Source organism: Salmo trutta, chromosome 12 (genome assembly GCF_901001165.1).
Source record: "Salmo trutta chromosome 12, fSalTru1.1, whole genome shotgun sequence".
Taxonomy (NCBI): Eukaryota; Metazoa; Chordata; class Actinopteri; order Salmoniformes; family Salmonidae; genus Salmo; species Salmo trutta.
The window spans coordinates 37,967,850-37,986,372 of NC_042968.1; the positions used below are offsets into that span (position 1 = coordinate 37,967,850).

Consider the following 18,523-nt stretch of genomic DNA (forward strand, 5'->3'; position numbering starts at 1 on the left):
AGAATGGTGTGAGGGAGTGAAACTAGAGTAGGGCTGGGTGATATACCGTATCATACCATATACCAGTATTGATGCACAGATCGGTTTAGATTTTTGACTTTGCTTTGTTAAATGTGATACGCTGTGTGTAACATCCATTTTTATAGTTTGCGTCGCTAAGTGGTACCGGAGTGCCAAGTCTAGGTCCATGAGGCATCTAAACAATTTCTATCCCCAAGCCATAAGACTACTGAACATTAATCAAATGTCTACCCAGCCTACTTGCATTGTGCCCCTCCCCCCCTTTACACTGCTGCCACTCTGTTTATTATCCATGTATGGTCACTTCAATAACTCTACCTACATGTACATATTACCTCAATTACCTTGAGTAACCGGTGGCCCCGCACATTGACTCTGTACCGGTACCCCCTGAATATAGCCTCACTATTGTTATTTTACTGCTGCTCTTTAATTATTTGTTACTTTAATTCTTTTTTTGAAGGGGGGGTATTTTTCTTAAAACTGCATTGTTGATTAAGGGCTTGTAAGTAAGCATTTCACTGTAAGGTCTACACCTGTTGTATTCAGAGCACGTGACAAATAACATTTGATTTAACAGAGTGATATATTTTGGCCATATCGCCCAGCCCTAAACTAGAGTGGGAGAGAAGAGAGAGGAAAGAAACAGGCGAGGTGAAGGTAAGGACAGCCAGCCAGCCAGCCAGCCAGCCAGCCGAAGGGGTGGGGTATTGAAGCAAAGACTTCTCTAGAGAGGGATCAGGGGAATGACATGCCTTCCTCCCATCAATCACTGATATTACTCCCTGCATTTGTCAGCGTGCCGTGCCCGCTATCGCCATTACATCTCAGAGGTCGCACCCACGGCCCCATTTCCAGCCCATTCTCCACTGTAATGGCTTGCTCCCACCACATCGCAATTAACCTTTTTATTGCCAACCTGACAGCCAGCTGGAGACAGATCATTGGGCGACGTGGGCGGGATGTGTGTGTGTGTGTGTGTGTGTGTGTGTGTCTGCATGCAAGCCAAAAATGTGGATGCTACCACGATTACAGATAATCCTGAATGAATTGTGAATAATGATGAGTGAGAACATTAGACGCACAAATATCATACCCCCCAAAAATGCTAATCTCCCCTGTTATTGTAATGGTGAGAGGATAGCATGCCTTGAGGTATGATATAAAATGCTAACCTCCCTGTTTTGTAATGGTGAGAGGGTAGCATGTCTTGGGGGTATGATATAAAATGCTAACCTCCCCTGTTATTGTAATGGTGAGAGGGTAGCATGTCTTGGGGGTATGATATAAAATGCTAACCTCCCCTGTTATTGTAATGGTGAGAGGGTAGCATGTCTTGGGGGTATGATATAAAATGCTAACCTCCCTGTTATTGTAATGGTGAGAGGGTAGCATGTCTTGGGGGTATATTTGTGCGTCTAACTTTCTCACTCATCAATATTCACGATTCATTCAGGATTATCCGTAATCATGGTAGTATCCACATTAATGTTGAAGAGTTTAGAAACAGCTCTATGCCTCTAAGGACAAGTAGGAGATGTAGCCCAGCTCTATGCCTCTAAGGACAAGTAGGAGATGTAGCCCAGCTCTATGCGTCTAAGGACAAGTAGGAGATGTAGACCAGCTCTATGCGTCTAAGGACAAGTAGGAGATGTAGACCAGCTCTATGCGTCTAAGGACAAGTAGGAGATGTAGACCAGCTCTATGCGTTTGTAAAATGGATTTAAATCCTGAATCCCATAACAGTTGACCCGGGTGAATCTCATTGACTCTGTGGTTGTATAATTTTATAGCAGGACCTGATCCCAGGCCCTTCCCTCAGAGTGCTGCTGTCTACATAAAACATGCACTGACCACACTGACACAGATTGATGGACGGCTGTACAGAGTCAGACTTCACTAGATACCATGAAGCCACACACAAACATGCGCAGACGTGCGCGCTCTCACACGCACAGATTCAAACTGACACCTCTCGCTCGCTCGCTCACACACACACACACACACACACACACACGCGCAGACGTGCGCGCTCTCACACACACAGATTCAAACTGACACCTCTCGCTCGCTCACACACACACAATGAAGCTTGTTCTCTGTTGAGGTTGATTATTTTGATGCGGCAGTGTGACCTGATAGGAGATTTCCCATGATGACAGTGTCGGGTCAGTCCATGTGATCGAGTGGGGTGGGGTTGGGGGATAGCTGTGGACACACCTCCAGCGAGCTGCAAACGATGTCAAGTCGTCTGAAGCCATCGTATATTTTGTGTCCCATCGCATCACAGTGTTAACATTGAAAGGCCTAAAGACAATGACATATCATGCATGTTTCATTGGATCACAGCAGCTAATTCTATAGGCTAAAACCATCAAGGAAGGAATGCTTTCAGGTAGCCTCTTTTCAGTAGTATAGATTAGAAAGGAACCTTTGACCGACACTAGGAACAAACAGACACTAGGTGGAACAGTCTTCACTGTGATAAAACAGGAAATGTTCCACATGGAAGGATGGGTAATGTAGTACAGTGGTTCAACCTTTTCGGTTACTGTAGTACCAACTGAATTCTTCTCTGACTTGAGTACCCCTGAAGAACCCCCTGTGGATAGCCCAAGCACCCCCAGTGGATAGGCCAAGCACCCCTAGGGGTCCTAGTAGCCCCTGAGGATAGGCCAAGCACCCCCAGGGGTCCTAGTAGCCCCTAAGGATAGGACAGGCACCCCCAGGGATCCTAGTACCCCCTGTGGATAGGACAGGCACCCCCAGGGGTCCTAGTATCCCCTGTGACTAGGACAGGCACCCCCAGGGGTCCTAGTATCCCCTGTGACTAGGACAGGCACCCCCAGGGGTCCTAGTATCCCCTGTGGCTAGGACAGGCACCCCTGGTAGGGAAACACTGCTGTAGTACATCTGTTTTTCTATGGGCCAATGGTCGTCCGCTCTCCTCAACAACTGACAAGACGAGCTCATTAGCTCCAAAAGGTTATGATAACACATGCAGTCAGAGATAGACCGTGAGAGTGACTTCACACCCACACCTGAGAAGGCTACTCTGGCGGAGTCTAAGATGAAGGCCCTCTCCAGTCATCCACACCCCCCTCTCCAACATAACAGGGCTGAGGGAGAACATAATTGCATTCCTGCGCTCCTCCGCCTGCAAATTGAATTTCGGGGCAAGACCCAGCTCAAACACCTAATAATCCCCGCTGCTCTGCTCGGCTCTCTCACCCAAATGAAACAAGGTCACATTGTACAGCCCTGTGGCTCGCAGAGCCCACAGCGACATACAACCAGACCCCCCTCATGTTTTGACAGTGCAGCAACATATATTGAAAATATACTGAAAATAAGCACCAATACCACAGTTGGACAACAGAGTTGGACAACAGAGGCCTTTTCTCAGGGCATGCTGTGTTCTTAGGACAGGTAATGTGATCAGCCTGGATCAATTAGTGCACACTTTCATTTACACTGTATGCCAGTCCCTCTTTTCTTTCATCTATTTCACACTCATTACATACATTATTTATTGCTGCCTTTCAACTCCCTCTCTCCCTCCTCAGTCTCACCCAGAGAATGAAATAGAACCCAGTATTATATATGTTCTGTGTATGGGTCCTACCTGCCACGGTGAGGCGGGCGGTGCGGCTGGCAATGGTTCCCAGGCTGTCGATGGTGGCCACACACTGGTATGTTCCCTCGTCGGGCTTGTTGTGCTTGGAGTGCACCACGCTAGAGATGAGCAGCGAGCCGTCAGGCAGAACACGCCGCCGCCCGTCGTCTGGCGCCAGGCTCAGGAAGGTTCCATCCTTCTTCCACTCCACACGGGCCTGGGGCGCAGTGGGCTCCGAGGCAGGGTCCCCGCTGTGCGCTGAGCAGTTGAGCAGTGCCGGGGCACCTCTCACGGCCAGTGTGTCCCACGGCTCCACCGAGAACCAGAAGGGGCTGAAGGGCCGCGCCGCCGTGCCTGGAGAGGAGGATTGAAGTTCGTTAGTTGTAATTAAACAATGGCAGTACGTTCTTGTTGACTTGAACAGCCTTTGACAGGAAGCAAAACCGTATCGGCCCTAGCACAGAAACTCATGTATTTTCATTTAGATTCAGTCTGTGACAACTGTTCACCTGCCATTCCACTTCAATCAAATCACTATGCGTTAAGTCACATTTCAAAACCATCAACGACTCACAAAACCCAATTACTGACTCATACATTCTATATTCATAACTAAAGCTTAAAACAGACAGCACAAAACAGATATGAACACAAACTATTCAATGTCAAATTCAGTACAAAATGTCTTCCTGCTAGTTCACAACAAACCACAGCCAAAACCAGCCCACAAGAATTCACTGGCAAGAGGCAAGGCAGAGACAAATCTTATCCTGTTCCTAAGTCCCCTACCTACAAAAGTGCTTGATGAGAAGGGAAAGGAAGGTGTTGGAACGCTTTCTTCCAGCCATTTATCCCTGCGTAATGGTAAACCTCACTGACAACAATTGCTCTGCATTTAACCTCATACATAATTCAGACATTCACCCAGAGTCACATAGTGGTATTGTTTAGATAAATACCCCCAATTATCAGTTCTGCAGGGGTGAGAAACAGAATAATTAAAGGGTTCTGAAGCCAGTTTTAATAACGAACAGCATTAAAATAAGTGGCTGCATGTTAAATGTAGTTTAAATGATGCCTGTTACGTTCCAAGGAGGTGACATCAGGAGAGGAGGAAAGGAGAGAGGTAGACAGAGAGGGAGATGGATAAAAAGCGAGAGAGGAGGGAGAGTTGCCAGGTGTGTGGCGTGATCGCAGCATCAGTTCTACCATTTATCTTCTGGGGGTAATTTCTCTATCTCAAAGCGCCAGTTGCCCCGTCGCACGGTGCGTTCCCATGGAGAAGTTATACATGTTATTCATTAGAGGCAATATGGCCGCTCAGTCCCCTTCACTGCAGACAGGTAACCCTAAACAAACAAAATAAAATAGTATCTTCTGTTGACTTGAGTTCATTTTTATTTTTACAGGGACAGTGCACATTAAATCAACATTTCAGTAAAAATGACTGTTTTAGCCAGGCGGCTAACTTTCAACAGCAGTCCCAGGGGCAGGTTATAATAGACAAACAATGACCAGTGAGGGCCTCCCAAGTGGCACTGCTATGCAGTGCTACCTGCGTCACTACAGATCCTGGTTCAATCCCAGGCTGTGTTGCAGCCGGCCGCAACCGGGAGACCCATGAGGCGGCGCACAATTGGCCCAGCGTCACCTGGGTTAGGGGAGGGTTTGTCCCATCACGCTCAAGCGACTCCTGTGGCAGGCCGGACGCAATGCACGCTGACACGGTCGCCAGGTGTACAGTGTTTCCTCCAAAACATTGGTATGGCTGGCTACCGGGTTAAGTTAGCATTGTGTCAAGAAGCAGTGCAGCTTGGCAGGTCGTGTTTCGGTGGACGCAAGACTAACTACCAATTGGATATCACTAAGTTGGAGAAAAAGGGGTAAAACATTTTTTTTAACAATGAGCAGTGAACACATGCAGAGCAACATAGGACGAGCAACATGTAGCATGCAGAGCAACATAGGACGAGCAACATGTAGCATGCAGAGCAACATAGGACGAGCAACATGTAGCATGCAGAGCAACATAGGACGAGCAACACGTAGCATGCAGAGCAACATAGGACAAGCAACATGTAGCATGCAGAGCAACATAGGACGAGCAACATGTAGCATGCAGAGCAACATAGGATGAGCAACATGTAGCATGCAGAGCAACATAGGACGAGCAACACGTAGCATGCAGAGCAACATAGGACGAGCAACATGTAGCATGCAGAGCAACATAGGACAAGCAACATGTAGCATGCAGAGCAACATAGGACGAGCAACATGTAGCATGCAGAGCAACATAGGACGAGCAACATGTAGCATGCAGAGCAACATAGGACGAGCAACACGTAGCATGCAGAGCAACATAGGACGAGCAACACATTGCAATTTCCACACCTCACAAGCTACAGACAACAGATAAGATGAAACTGGCCCCGTCTTTCCCTCTTGCTCTCTCTTTTCCATTTATTTTAAGTATTAAGACAGGATCTCTTCACTTAGAAAGACCATTAGGGAGAAACTATGGAAAGCAAAATAGTAAACTTCCTGAAAGGAGCTACACATGTTCCATCATAACATGTATGGCGACAGTGGTCTTAAAAGCTCCTTAAACTGTAGCAAGTGGTTGATCACACCACATCAATAGGTCTAATGGACCCGTGTGTCTACAATGGGCAGGCCTGTGACTATGGCACAACAGCAGGCTGTGGATTTCTATGTAGGCTGGTGAGACAGATGGAGAGAGACCTGTGTGGAGCTACTGCAATGGGACTTGTCCTCTCCAGCAGGCCACGAGCACCATCACACGCTTAATCATCTCCGTCTTCAGCTGCTGTTGGAACAGTTGGGGAAGCTGGGCTCTGGGGGTCCAAATCACACCGTTTGAGACAAAATGACCGCCTTTAGCAGCTTTCAAGCAGGAGCAGTGGAAGAGAGAGGGCTCAGACGAGGCTTTTTCTAAGGGCGATGGTGTCAAATTGGCTGACCATATGCTTTAAAGCGCAGACACACAACATCCTTAGTCAGCAGAGCAAAGTGACTGGAGTGGGGCTGGAGCACAGCTGCCTCTCTTCTTTTGACACACTCAATTCAGGGTCATTCATCTCGTGGCCAACGCTCTGCTGATGCAGAGGCTGGAGCAATACAGCAGACACAAACCTCATCACTGCTCTGTGGCTAGCTCGCTACACAATAGCGCCCTGCTCTGTGGCTAGCTCCCTACACAATAGCGCCCTGCTCGGTGGCTAGCTCCCTACACAATAGCGCCCTGCTCGGTGGCTAGCTCCCTACACAATAGCGCCCTGCTCGGTGGCTAGCACCCTACACAATAGCGCCCTGCTCGGTGGCTAGCTCCCTACACAATAGCGCCCTGCTAGGTGGCTAGCTCCCTACACAATAGCGCCCTGCTAGGTGGCTAGCTCCCTACACAATAGCGCCCTGCTCGGTGGCTAGCTCGCTACACAATAGCGCCCTGCTCGGTGGCTAGCTCGCTACACAATAGCGCCCTGCTCTGTGGCTAGCTCCCTACACAATAGCGCCCTGCTCTGTGGCTAGCTCCCTACACAATAGTGCCCTGCTCGGTGGCTAGCTCGCTACACAATAGCGCCCTGCTCGGTGGCTAGCTCCCTACACAATAGTGCCCTGCTCTGTGGCTAGCTCCCTACACAATAGCGCCCTGCTCGGTGGCTAGCTCCCTACACAATAGCGCCCTGCTCGGTGGCTAGCTCCCTACACAATAGCGCCCTGCTCGGTGGCTAGCTCCCTACACAATAGTGCCCTGCTCTGTGGCTAGCTCCCTACACAATAGCGCCCTGCTCGGTGGCTAGCTCGCTACACAATAGCGCCCTGCTCGGTGGCTAGCTCACTACACAATAGCGCCCTGCTCGGTGGCTAGCTCGCTACACAATAGCGCCCTGCTCTGTGGCTAGCTCCCTACACAATAGCGCCCTGCTCTGTGGCTAGCTCCCTACACAATAGTGCCCTGCTCGGTGGCTAGCTCGCTACACAATAGCGCCCTGCTCGGTGGCTAGCTCCCTACACAATAGTGCCCTGCTCTGTGGCTAGCTCCCTACACAATAGCGCCCTGCTCGGTGGCTAGCTCCCTACACAATAGCGCCCTGCTCGGTGGCTAGCTCCCTACACAATAGCGCCCTGCTCGGTGGCTAGCTCCCTACACAATAGCGCCCTGCTCGGTGGCTAGCTCCCTACACAATAGTGCCCTGCTCGGTGGCTAGCTCCCTACACAATAGTGCCCTGGTCTGTGGCTAGCTCCCTACACAATAGCGCCCTGCTCGGTGGCTAGCTCGCTACACAATAGCGCCCTGCTCGGTGGCTAGCTCCCTACACAATAGTGCCCTGCTCGGTGGCTAGCTCCCTACACAATAGTGCCCTGCTCTGTGGCTAGCCTGGCAGCGGTGGATGGACGTGTAGGCCTATCAGTGGATCACGTGGCTGGCTTGAAGCGAGGTAAATCCAGGTGATGAAAATAGTCTTTGTAGTTGCATCTGCACTGAGCTGATATTTGCATGCCAGTTTATCAGAGCCAGTGCACTGTGCTGACACTGAGCGCTTCACTATAAACAAAATACATAAACCAGGTTTGGAAGTGTCAGAGGAATTCCATCAGCCCCCCCATTATAAACATCCTGATTCTGCATCCTTTTGTTTGGTTTACAATGTGTGTATGTTCCTGCTATTACCACAGTGCTTAGGGTGAACAACATTTTACAACTGTCTACAGTACACCCTTATTGAGACCCATAGGGATTACAACACAGCACAAACAGCTATGACACCGGAATAGACTTGAGCCGTAAGCATTTTTTCAGCCCCAACTTTAAGATCCTATTTACAGTGCAGCCAGAATTTCAGTGTTTTTTGGTTATCATTAAAGGTTAATGAGCAAATGTGAGAAACACACTACAAATCCAAACATCAGATAAAAGATGAAACAAGCCCAATTCTATCTCCCAATGAATAGCAGAGTAGACAACAGCAGTTTTACATTTTGAAAGTGCTACAGTGCTATAAAATAGTGGATGAATGTTTGTGATAATATATACATCTTATTTGTCCAACAAAACAAGGGAGGCCGCGCAGTCTACAGCCAGAGAACAGAGTGATTAAGAAGCAGTTAGATGTAGGAGAGGGGAGGAAGACCCTGTGGGGTTAAGTAGGGAAAGAAGAAGAGTCTCGAGGACAAACTCATCTCAGCCAGGAGGAGCGCTCTACCAACAACAAGGCCAACAAACTCCATTTGAAACTACACAAAAAGGCACCTCTACCATCAAAACTTTTACAAGAGAAAAGTCTCAATCTTTGACAACCCGAGGCAAACTTAACTTTGGCTTACATAACTGCATCCCAAAGGAATACCTGTGAAAAGAGAAGAGAGTTGCACACACTACTGAACTTGTCGTTGCCAAAAAGATGCAACACTTTCCTCATGTCTGAGTTGCAAACAAAGTCAAAGAATGTGTTTCTTCCAGTGAAGAGAGTTGTGTTATTTTAATCCACAGATAGATTGATATCTGCAGGGCCACAGACTATTCCTCCATTGTTTACTTGAGAACACAGAGAGAAGCTAGTGAACAACAAACGTATATACTCTTCCAATATCTATGGACAACAACCAATCGTTATGCCAGGGCTTCATTGGGCCCTGAAATAGTTCTGTGCTGAAATAGTTTCATTTCACACAGCTGCGGAGTTACAGAGGGGAGGGAGTCAGAAAGAAACCGCATTACAGGGAGCGAGGTCTAATCTCTTCTGCCCTGCGTTGTGGGGCCCACCGTTTGTCTTGAAAACATGGACTGTCTGCAGCCCTGGCCGAGACAGGAGCAGAGGGGAGAAAATTAGGTTGTCTGCTTGATAAGTATGGGCTGTTACCTCGGTCCCGCCGCTTCCGAAATCCACTTTACTCAGCAGTCAGAAAGGGTTTGAGATTGGAAGCGCAGCTTACGGCAGTGTCCTGATAGACACCCCTTTCTCCCCGAGCCGGGTGAATAGGAGAGGAGTGGATTCACACCGACGGATGTGCTACATTACTACTGTGCCAATGCTGAAAAATGCTTGTATGCTGCTGTTTGAGAAAGGCTTTCAGGGACATTACAAGGCTGGGAAAGTGAGAGCGTGCTTGCGCATGCGCGGTGTTCACAGGATAATATTAGGATATAAGTGCACTTCTCAGAGTAGCTGAAGAAGTGCATTCTGAGTGTTTTGGTTGGGCTTTTGCAAGGTAACTGAAGGACCTTGATGGCACAAAGTCACGTCAGTTAAAGTGACACTAATCAGCTCAAGGATGGGGAATCTACGTAGAGGCTGTTTAACATGGAGAGGATCTGCTCATATCAACGGTGGGCTTAGTCGCATCAAACAGCATCAATGCCTGGTTGAATAATGAAAAATTGAATATAGGCCTCTGATGAAAATTCTTCACAGAACAGATAACGTTTCATACTTATCAGCAGCTACCAAGGTGAAACTCTCAAAGTCATGTCGAAATCCAAAGAGAAAACCAGAGTCTAACCCGCCACACAAAGACCCCCTGTCCCCCCAGCAGGAAGCCTCCTTCCCCCCTCCTTCCCCCACCCTGCCAACTGGTGGAGACATATTGAACAGACCACTAACAGCGCCATCCTTGAGCCTGAACAGACCGTTCCCTTTCATACTTCAATTACTTACTTGCTCATTGTTACAACACTGTACATAGCCAATAATATAACATTTCAAATGTCTATATTCTTTTAAAACTTTTGTGAGTGTAATGTTTACTAATGTTTCCCTTTTACAATTCCCTTTTGTTTATGGTCTCGTCCATTTTCTTGGGCAATGTAAACATATTTCCCTTACCAATAAAGCCCTTTGAATTGAATTTCCTGAGAGACAGAGGGCGAGAGAGGAGAGAAAGTTCTCAAACCTAACATCTTCCACAAAGACCCTCCTCGTCTCAGTTTTGGAAGGATTTTCCGTAGAAGCTAAAAAAAACAACGCACAGAGTATTTGTACCAATAAAATAGAAGTCTCGTTCAATGGCTGGTATACTGTACAGATAGTTGGTACGAGGTTTGACCGTTCTCACACTGCCCTTTGTTAGCATCAAATATCCACCCCATGGTATTGCTTTATTGAGTCAGCACACTGACCTTCAGCTGAATTAACACGCTCCAAGAAAACATCCTTTATAACAGTAAGGACTGGTGAATATAGATGTGAAATATGCCTGGAAATAAGAGGGGAGAAAAGTCTGCTGCTACAGATAAACAGAAGTCAGTTTCTTCTTTCTCGTCTCTTTCTACATCTCTACACCTTCCTCCCTCTTCTCTCTTTGTCCCTCCGCCCACTGTGTCAAAGTCTCTTTAGTCAGGCTGGAAATGCCCCTCTCTCTCTCCCCCACTCTCTCTCTCTCCCCCTCTCTCCCTTTCATGTCTGGCCACCTCCATACTGTCTGCCTCTCTCTTCAGACTCCCCTTCATCTCTCCATCCCACTCGTTTTCAAGCCCATCTGTCACCAGGAAACACATGGGGGAAATAACAGTGATCTGGAGAGCAAACCTATGAGGGGGAGGGTTTGTCTTTCCAGCAGGAGGGTAGTGGTACAGCTAATAGCCAAACCTATGAGGGGGAGGGTTTGTCTTTCCAGCAGGAGGGTAGTGGTACAGCTAATAGCTCCTCAGACTGAATTGGATGTCCATTGAAATCAAAATGTCTGTTTCAAAAAATACAACAATTAAAAAAAAGGTTCTCTATGAACGAGTGTAATGGAAATTATGATTAAATGTTTGACTAAATGATTTCACTCAGAAACCATATAACCTGTTGAAATGTATTAGAAATTATAAGGCTATAATAAGGAGTTAAAGACTATAATCCAATGCTGTGTGTGAGTAGATTTTTAACACTAGGACAATGTTACTACTTCAAAATGAGCAGGGCAGAGTTGATAAGACGACCTTGGGAAAGGAACAGGAGAAGAGGCCTCCCTAAATTAGGGAGAGAAACAACGGCCTGAGAACGGCTTAGCTGGCAGGAGATTAGAAGACAGGTTGCAAGGTTTGATAATGAATGTATGTGTACTGTGGAAAAATACAGCCGCCTAAAGCGGGGTGGAGTTCTCTACTGATGTAAGTTCATTTGTGTGTGTGTGTGTGTTAATATAAAAGGCTGTGTGCATTGTATGGATTTTAGAGCTCTCGTCAATAAACGCTCTGACCATTGTTAGCTGGGTCTCAGTCTGTTTCTTTCAACCGGAACCTTACACCTGGTATACAAACTGAGTAGTTAAATTGAAGTTCTGTTTAAGAACATTGATAACTTAATTCCCGTAACAGCGAGCGAGCGAACAAACGCTTAGATGTGTGGCTATATAGAGTAGTTGGTAGTTGAGTAACTGTCATGGAAATAGACAACAGACCCGTCCTCTAAAACATGCGGTGCAGATGACTAACAGACGGTTAACAACAGCCTGACATTCACGTGTATTCACTGACTGACTAGATAGAAGTTCTGTCAATAAGAGATGAGTGAAAAACATGTTTTATTACGAGGGTAAAGCTGTAGCTGTGACAATGGATAAAATGAGAGAAGTCTCATGAACAAAATATTTAAAACCTGCCACATTAGATTACCCCCCAACTCACTGGACACAAAACAGCCACACACCTCAAGTGTGTGAAGAATGCCCCTCTCCCCACCAATGTGATTACTACCTCAGTGTTTAGAGCTTGAGGTAGTCACCTCATACAAGTACTTGGGAGTATGACTAGATGGTGCACTGTCCTTCTCTCAGCACATATCCAAGCTGCAGGCTAAAGTTAAATCTAGACTTGGTTTCCTCTATCGTAATCGCTCCTCTTTCACCCCAGCTGCCAAACTAACCCTGATTCAGATGACCATCCTACCCATGCTAGATTACGGAGACATCATTTATAGATTGGTAGGTAAGGGTGCTCTCGAGCGGCTAGATGTTCTTTACCATTCGGCCATCAGATTTGCCACCAATGCTCCGTATAGGACACATCACTGCACTCTATACTCCTCTGTAAACTGGTCATCTCTGTATACCCGTCGCAAGACCCACTGGTTGATGCTTATTTATAAAATCCTTAGGCCTCACTCCCCCTGTCTGAGATACCTACAGCAACCCTTATCCTCCACATACAACACCCGTTCTGCCAGCCACATTCTGTTAAAGGTCCCCAAAGCACACACATCCCTGGGTCACTCCTCTTTTCAGTTCGCTGTAGCTAGTGACTGGAACGAGCTGCAAAAAACACTGAAACTGGATCTCTTCATTCAAAGACTCAATCATGAACACTAACTGACAGTTGTGGCTGCTTCGCGTGATGTATTGTTGTCTCAACCTTCTTGCCATTTGGGCTGTTGGCTGTGTCCAATAATGTTTGTACCATGTTTTGTCCTGCTACCATGTTGTGCTGCTGGCCTGCTGCCATGTGTTGCTGCCATGCTATGTTGTCATCTTAGGTCTCTTTATGTAGTGTTGCCTCTTGCCGTGATGTGCGTTTTGTCCTATATTTATTTTAATCTCAGCCCCGTCCCTGCAGGAGGCCTTTTGTTAGGCCGTCAAATAAGTTTGTTCTTAACTGACTTGCCTAGTTAAAAAAATGTTTTTACGTAAGTCTTCCACGCACAGATAACTACACGGTGGGGAGTATTTGCCATCAGCAAAATGATCAAATTCCCTAAATACAAGAAAAGGGACAGAAATGGAATTGATCTCCACTGTTGCCGTACGGGAGGCTCTTTCCTGACCTCCAGCGCTTCTCAAGGAGCTATAGTGTGCCCACTTTAGTTTCCTTCCCTGTGAACCCTCTGACAGGAACAATGCCAGGCCTGCCTGTTAGGGACCGGGGATGTAACCCGTTGACCGTTGGGTCCAGCTGGATGTTCTGATAGCTGTTGAGGGGTGGGGGAGGCCAAGCAATAAAAACGCTGGACAAAATGATTGGTATGCCTGGCCACACCAGCTTTACTGCCTTGGTTGGCACCGGCTCAGCTGGCAGATTGAAAGGAAGGATCCAATTCTCGCTGCTCGCGGTGCTCTGTCATCCTGCCTACAGGCAAAAAGCGGCAAACCACCAGACCCCGGCGGTTTGAAAGCACTGCTGGTTCGCTTTCCGGCCTCTGGTCACAGTGACTACATCAGCTGTGCTTCAATAACAGTGCAGGAAAAAAAAATATTTAACAGGAAGATTTTCATCCAATGAAGACAATCCACTACAGAGAACACTATGAGACAAAAATTGGGACATGGCTCAGGAAACCAGTGTCTTTAACAGTGCTACAATTGGGTCCACTACACGGAAACTATACAGTATTTTGATCAACATGTACTGTTTCAAGACTAGTTTGAAGATGAATAAACTAATCTTTTCATTTGCAGTTTTTAGCCTGAGGTGTTGTAAATCCCAGTATACAAGGTCAATTTATCTGGGGAGCAGCAGGGATGACAAGCATGTGGACGCGCGGCGGGTCCTGGTCTCGGCCGGACTAGGACGCATTTCTAGCAGTGCAGGAAGAGGATTCCCCCTCTGGCTATAGGAGCTAGTCAATGAAGTGAGGTGGACACAAAGGTGTTTGATGACTGTGTGCAGCAGTAGAGGAGAGAGTCTGGGCGGGTGTGAGGAGAGTGAAAATAAAAAGTGTGGTGTAGAGAGCGAAAGGAGAGAGAGAGAGAGCGAAAGGAGAGAGAGAGAGAGAGCGAAAGGAGAGAGAGAGAGAGAGCGAAAGGAGAGAGAGAGAGAGAGCGAAAGGAGAGAGAGAGAGAGAGCGAAAGGAGAGAGAGAGAGAGAGCGAAAGGAGAGAGAGAGAGAGAGCGAAAGGAGAGAGCGCGAGAGAGCGAGCGCGAGAGAGCGAGCGCGAGAGAGCGAGCGCGAGAGAGCGAGCGCGAGAGCGCGAGCGCGAGAGAGCGAGAGAGCGAGAGAGCGAGAGAGCGAGAGAGCGAGAGAGCGAGAGAGCGAGAGAGCGAGAGAGCGAGAGAGCGAGAGAGCGAGAGAGCGAGAGAGCGAGAGAGAGAGAGAGAGAGAGAGAGAGGACTCTGCTGTTGGCAGGATTAGGTGAATCTGCCTCACCCAGATAGCAAATCCCTGGGGTATCCTGTTCATTTCAAACAACGGTCTCATCCCTCTGACTGAAGCACCTCTCACCTCCACTGGACAAGCTAATTAACCACCCTGAATAAGCCTCATTCTTCCTCTGGTTCCTCAGCCATCACAGTGGGCCCACTACGAAATGCTGAAGGACAGGTTAGTGACAACCATGAGCCTCAAAAACAGAGTAGGGGTACTTTCGATTGAACAAGGCCCGGTGTGTAAGAGTCTGACAACCCTTACAACATAAAGACTACAAAAACTACTACTTTAATATTACTGCTACAGCCATGACCTCCTAACCTCCGAATCAAGAGTACTATGGTAACAGACGCAATTATCCTCCATTTTCTGGTTTCAAAAAAATGTCATATACAAAAGGAGAACTCTGGGACAAGCTGTCAGACGACGATAGAACAGGGCTTTTTTAACCAGCCCCAGACAACGTCATCAGGCAAAGGTATTGTTACATCTTCAACAAATGCAAGACGGACAAGGTGGGAATTCATTGTTTTCCTAACCTTTTTGGAAGTGAAGTGCCATTCAAAGAGATCCATTGTGAGAGAGACAGAGACCGAGAGAAACAAAAGCCCAGACGGTGCACAATTAAATTTGCCCCAAGGTGGCCCCGCGTGAAAGAACCAACTGGATGAATAAATAAAGGGTATCCTTCAGGGCTGAGAGTAGCAGACTCAGTGGGGGGGCGAGGGGGTGTGGAGGGTACTGGCTCTGTCTGACGTGGTGACAGGTCTGAACTACAGGCCTATCGCTGCAGGCCTGCTCAGCGTGACTACCTTCAGATCTGCCCTCTCCATTCATTAACCTGTCGGCTGGAAGGGCCAATCGACAGCCCTGATCCGTTTTATTCTCCTCCGGGTTACCGTAGGGGTCAGAGCTTCTACAGACCGAGAGCTTCTCCTTTTGGTTAAACCCCCAATAACAGACACCTCAGATGAGAACCAACCTGATCGGCCTAAACAATGCAATGCAGTTTAGTCGTCACCTGCAAACAAACAAATATCCAATGTAGGATACTCCTGAACGTAGGTACAAATGTTGGACATTTTGCCATTAAGGTGCAAAACAGCAATTATGTGTTGGCAGATAGGCCTAATTTCCATAGAGATTTGGGAAATGTGTAGCTTTCCTGGAATAAATCATGAAAATTGCTTTTCTCAGATCACGTGATTTCCTTTTCGTGAGCTTGGTGATAGGAGGATGATAAAACCATAAAGTATGTGCTGGGCATCGAGCGCACTTGGCCAGGAAGAGGGGTCCACATACTGGGGCAGAGTTTCTCCTCTCCCCCAGAACAACCATAGATGACAAAGGAAAGAACATTTATCTTGACTATTTCTCTCAATACCAAGGAACATTATGTGCCTGTTATGAGATATCCTATGAATGATTTAATTAAACACAATATTGCATTCTCTTTGCCTCTGCTCTTTCACAATCATACACAAAGAGGAAAATCGATACAGTCCAGTATGCTTTGCAAAGTCAACCACCAGGCAATTTGTCAGCATTGGATTTCAAAGACTGGGTTTCCGCCAATTGTTCCTCGGTGCGATAGTTTGGTACATTCTGGCCCGTCCTCTGAAACTTAAGGGAAGCTTTAACCATAATACTCCGGAATGGAAGAGGTGGCCAGTTGCAGCATTGGTGTGAACAGCCAGAGGGGAAAGTACGAGTGTTTCCTGCAGTAACTCACCCTGCTCAACCTAACCACTGTTTCCGCAGAGCGGACCTGTGTCGTCTAGTCTTCCCAGTAATCCTTGGCAAAAACTACAATTATGCCAATTATCCACCCAGACACAAAAACTATCCTAATTCCACTCCTTGTTAATATACAGTGTACAAAGTCCAGTAATTTCAACAAGTTGAAATAAAACAGAATTTTCCATTGTCAAGTCGTTAACGTATGTTTTCAATATTAATGCCTTATTGAATTTACAATGTCGAAACGGTTTCATCGTCAAAATACGGTGACAAACGCAACTAGACGAGATTCATTAATGTTGCATGAAAAGAGTAATGAACTGGAATCAACTTTTCTTCAATAAAAGTCTAGAAATACTTCGATGCTATACAGCCTAGCCCTTTCATGTCACCAACAACGGAAACACCTTCATAATCCCTCACTTGCAACTGAACTCAAAATACAAGGTAAAAGAAAAACTCTTCCTCCATGATCACACCCACCCATCTCCAACTCACTTCAAATGAACACATCCTTTGAGAAGAGGTACAGAGCCTTCACCATTTCAATTTCACGTCACCCCTAAAAAAGATAAGGTTGCTTTCTCCTCGTCTTACAAAGTAGCACAGGACGTGTGAAGGGTTAGGGGTCCTAGGTGGCGCAGCGGTCAGAAGCACCACTATAGCCTGGGGTTCGATCCCAGGCTGTGTCACAACTGACCGGGAGCCCCACAGGATGGACCACAAATGGCCCACTACTGATAAGAAGTAGTCGGCTAGGCGGGTCATGTTTCAGAGGACTCATGACCTTTCGACCTTCGCCTCTCCCGAGCTCATTGAAGAGTTGCAGAGATGAACTAAGGGACCTACAAATGGGAAGTGACTGGGGGGAAGTGTTAGGCTCCATCTTTTAGTCTGTTTTGTTCTTCTCAGAGTGAAGTATTAGGTGCTTCAAAGCCTGGGAGCTAGCGAACAGCCCTGTTAGCCAGCAGCCCTGTTAGCCAGCAGCCCTGTTAGCCAGCAGCCCTGTTAGCCAGCAGCCCTGTTAGCCAGCAGCCCTGTTAGCCAGCAGCTGATAAAAGAGCAGCCAGTGGCTGTATGTTCTTGACGATTTGGAGGGAAACCATTTAATACTGGAGCACAAAACAGATCAAAGGCTTCCACTAGCAGTGGGGGAGCTATTACTAATTTACTTAAAACCGGATGCTCCACAACAACTTAAAATAACCAGGCCGTTTCACAGGGGGGGGCGTTGTATATCAGGACGCTACAGTAACACAGGTGTTGTATATCAGGACGCTACAGTAACACAGGTGTTGTATATCAGGGCGCTACAGTAACACAGGTGTTGTATATCAGGGCGCTACAGTAACACAGGTGTTGTATATCAGGGCGCTACAGTAACACAGGTGTTGTATATCAGGGCGCTACAGTAACACAGGTGTTGTATATCAGGGCGCTACAGTAACACAGGTGTTGTATATCAGGGCGCTACAGTAACACAGGTGTTGTATATCAGGGCGCTACAGTAACACAGGTGTTGTATATCAGGGCGCTACAGTAACACAGGTGTTGTATATCAGGGCGCTACAGTAACACAGGTGTTGTATATCAGGGCGCTACAGTAACACAGGTGTTGTATATCAGGGCGCTACAGTAACACAGGTGTTGTATATCAGGGCGCTACAGTAACACAGGTGTTGTATATCAGGACGCTACAGTAACACAGGTGTTGTATATCAGGACGCTACAGTAACACAGGTGTTGTATATCAGGGCGCTACAGTAACACAGGTGTTGTATATCAGGGCGCTACAGTAACACAGGTGTTGTATATCAGGGCGCTACAGTAACACAGGTGTTGTATATAAGGACGCTACAGTAATACAGGTGTTGTATATAAGGACGCTACAGTAATACAGGTGTTGTATATAAGGACGCTACAGTAATACAGGTGTTGTATATAAGGACGCTACAGTAATACAGGTGTTGTATATAAGGACGCTACAGTAATACAGGTGTTGTATTTAAGGAAGCTACAGTAATAAAGGTGTTGTATATAAGGAAGCTACAGTAATAAAGGT

General features: G+C 47.0%; 1 protein-coding gene across 1 annotated transcript in view; it reads right to left on the reverse strand.

Annotated features, from left to right (window-relative positions):
- Positions 1–18,523, reverse strand: part of LOC115203507 (neogenin) — a gene marked incomplete in the record, with an annotated part of 232,472 nt that overhangs the window by 143,705 nt on the left and 70,244 nt on the right. Inside the window, 1 exon segment of the mRNA XM_029768240.1 lies at positions 3,647–3,991. Coding sequence (XP_029624100.1) covers positions 3,647–3,991 — 345 coding nt within the window.